The following is a 3,398-nucleotide window of genomic DNA, read 5'->3' as shown; positions in this document are numbered from 1 at the left end:
TCCATCCGCTTGGTGTCACCCCGGCTTCCGCACTGTCGCGGCCTCTTCGAGTCGCTTCGCTTCGTGCCCTTCTACCGTGCTGCGCTGCGGTCTGTAGCCATGGCCGTCTTTTGCTTCATGTGTGCTGCTGGTTGAGGTCTTCCATGTTCGTCTTCTCCTCTTTTTTTCCTTCCGTTCTTCGTGCGGTTTGCTTATTGCATCTGCTTGCGTTTTGTCCGTCCGTGTGCAGTTTGCTTCATTTTGTTGTTGGCTCCTTCGTAGGGGCTTCGGTCATTCCGTCATTCCTGTCCACGTTAGTTCTGCTTCTCCCGTAGGTGTGTGTCTGTGAGGTGTTTGAGGAAATGTGAATGTACGCCTGCTGCTCGATGAAATGTTTGTGTGATACCATCTGTTTCAGCAATTGTTGGTTCCACGTCCTGTATGAGCATGATGATGTCTGGCCTCTCTTTTAATAGTGTTTTGTGTCCTGGATTAAAGTTAGTTTGAATGTATATTGTTGCATGTATACGTGATGAGCATGAAACTCTGTTCTTTGTTATGGTGCTTGTTGCTGATGACTTGTTCGTTTGCTTCTGTGATGAGAAGGGAACGTCCCATGGTCTACATTGACGGGAGGAGGGGAACAGCAGCCTCGCCAGGCGCCAGGCGCCAGGCGCCATGCCTCACCACGCCGCAGGGTGGCCGTCTGGCCGAGATGCGGCCGCCCCATGCTCTGTTCCGATGGCCTCCTCTACTCGATGGTCGCCGTTGGTTGAGGTTTGTCCTTCTCTGGTTCTCATGTTCTTCGCCGCTGCTTTGGATCTGTCGTCCTAATTTCGCATGTTTGCCTTTGTTTCGTTCATGCGTGGTTTGGTACGGTTTCCTGTTGTTGCCTACGTCGAGCCTTGGGTCCGTCCCTCCTTCACATTGAGGTTAGTCCACTCCTCTTGTGCTTGCCTATAGAATGTTTGATGAAATGCGTGTGTGCTGACGCTTGTTCTACAGTTCAACCTACTTCTCCTGTCGCTGGCGCTTCTTCTTCTCGTCCATCCTGCTGCTTACCCAACGTGCTTCTGCTTGCTGCCTAGGGTAGATAGGCCGCTCTGTTGCTTCTGTGACCGGCAAGTGTTCATTGCATGCCCGTGTGTCATTGTGCTCTGACCGCTTGATTTCTGTGTATTTTGCAGGTTGTACGGTTTCTTCGATCGCTGTGTCGTTCGACTCGTCAAGGTTTTCTTCTTTCCTTTCTACTACATGTGTGCGTGTTTTACTTTCAGTATCTTCTACGTCATGGTGTCTGCCTTAGTGATCTTTTAAATATCTGTATGTCGTGCTGATCGTTTAAAAGTTTCGGATATGGTCGGAGGTTGTGTGTTGTTCGTTCTTGTGCTACTTAGATTTTGTGTATGCGTGCGAGCAGGATGTGTACGCTGTTTCTGTTGTTATACCTGCTTTGGAGGTCGTAGTAGCTCGATGCGCTTTGCGCCGCTTTCATATTTGTGTGTGGTCGCAGAGGATGGCTCTGTTCTTCCTGGTGTAGAACTCGAGCTCCCAGTGGGACAGTTCTGGCCCTATGGAGAAGCTTGATGAAGAAGCCGAGGTGCAGCTACTTTCAACCCTCATGCTATATACCCATAGATACACATGTCTCCCACTTTTGGTTTTGTCTCACGCACGAGGCGAGTTCCGGTGGTAAAGCTGAAACTTCATCGCCTACTGTTGGAGAAAAGGATGATAACAATGACCAGGCTCAGATGATAACAATGACCTGGGAATTCTTTTGTGTACACTCATGGTACTCTGAATAATTGCTGCAGAATGAAGTGGCGAGCATAAAAGAAATGCAGAGCCAGTTTCCCTCGGATGCAGTGTATTATTACACTGACTCTGAGGATAGACAACAGTCTACTGAGGTTGGTTATTGCAATTAAAAGGTTTTACTATATATCTTACTTCCTTAGGTTTGGCTTGTCTAATGCATGCTCTTGGTTAATCTTGATCATTCCGTGAGTTAGATCAAGTAACAACAAACTAAATTGTAGTTCCTGTTGCTATGACCTGGGCAATGAACAATAGATATAGTTTGCCTCATTTCTAATGTTCCCTGTAAACACTGTTGTGAATGGAACAGCTTGAATTGATCACTGCTTAAATATGCACTGGAATTCCTTTTTTAGATATAATTTCCTGCTCCCTCCGTCCGGAAATACTTGTCGCAGAGATGGATATATCTAGACGTATTTAAGTTCTAGATACATTTATTTTTATCTATTTCCTCGACAAGTATTTCCGGACGGAGGGAGTACAATACATTTGTTGCTTCATAGAATGTCGATGGTCGCCTTCAGTAATGTCGGCTATTTATAGTGGGCGTCTTTGCTATGCCTATTTTTTTGCTGTAGCAGCCTAGCAGCCATGGTTTAACCATAGGCTTCCGGTTATTCTATGTTTTGGGTGTCAAATAAATAGGACATTTTAGGCTATGCCTAACATTCTTTTCATACTCTGCAAATTAATAGTCCATTTAAAACCACAGGCTACTCCACCAATGGTGAAAATCCCCTACAGAATGATGCTGGATGTCCTTTTAGAATCTTTGGGCCTGCCAGAGGCTGAGTATCGAACCAAAGAATGCGTATGCGAGGGTGGTTCGAAGTTACGAAGAACCCCATTTTCGTTCAGATATGCACGCCTTTTTGTCATCCGGAGTCTTTGCATTTAGGTTTATATTATTGATTCAGGTTTAGTTGTTTAGATCAAAACTGTAATCTTGCATGTAGATTGGGCAGATTATTTCTCACTTCGAGGACTCTGTTTTGTTCATCGGAAAGTTTTTTCCAGTGCCCCGAGAACTTTGCTCTGATGTTCGTCCCAAAATGAATTGAAATTACTACGATTCATGCAAGTTACTTGGCAAAGAAAATTGTTCTCTGCATAATGGATACATGTACTATTTGGATAGTGGATACATGTACTGATTGTAGATTCTTTTACTTATCTGAGGCAAGTATTCTATTTTATCAATCTATCATTCAGATGTGGCTAGGTTTTTCTGTTATCCGAAAACACACATTATATTGCCTTTGTTTTTACAGAAAGATGTAGATGTTGAGAAGTATATTATTTTGATTGCTGAGTCAGTTTATTGTGTAACTTTGGGTTTTGTCTTTTGTGTGGATACATTTGTAAAGAAGTGACATGGCTTATATTAAATTTTGTCATTGTATATGGAGTAAAGGTGGGAGAACAAATGAGTTGTTGAAGTCCGATGAGATTATATAGCAGATTGACTCTTTGTAGTGCTCGTTCAGATGTAGGCCAGGCAGTATACTGCCTTTGTTTTTTACATCAAGGTGTAAATGTTAAGAAGTATATTATTCTTATTGTCTTTACCGTATGTGTATGCTCGTAACTAAAAC

The 3,398-nt window shown here is 43.7% G+C and overlaps 1 protein-coding gene across 1 annotated transcript; it reads left to right on the top strand.

Moving 5' to 3' along the window:
* LOC123091881 (uncharacterized) lies at positions 1 to 2,999 on the top strand (the record flags this gene model as incomplete). The annotated part of the gene is given in 5 exon segments (XM_044513499.1): positions 1 to 89; positions 586 to 756; positions 1,167 to 1,209; positions 1,797 to 1,892; positions 2,516 to 2,999. Coding segments are annotated over 4 exon segments (486 nt in total). The 3' UTR covers positions 2,702 to 2,999.
* Positions 3,000 to 3,398: the final 399 nt, after the last annotated feature.

This window comes from Triticum aestivum, chromosome 4B (genome assembly GCF_018294505.1).
Source record: "Triticum aestivum cultivar Chinese Spring chromosome 4B, IWGSC CS RefSeq v2.1, whole genome shotgun sequence".
NCBI lineage: Eukaryota > Viridiplantae > Streptophyta > Magnoliopsida > Poales > Poaceae > Triticum > Triticum aestivum.
This window is presented reverse-complemented; position numbering and strand designations above follow the sequence as displayed.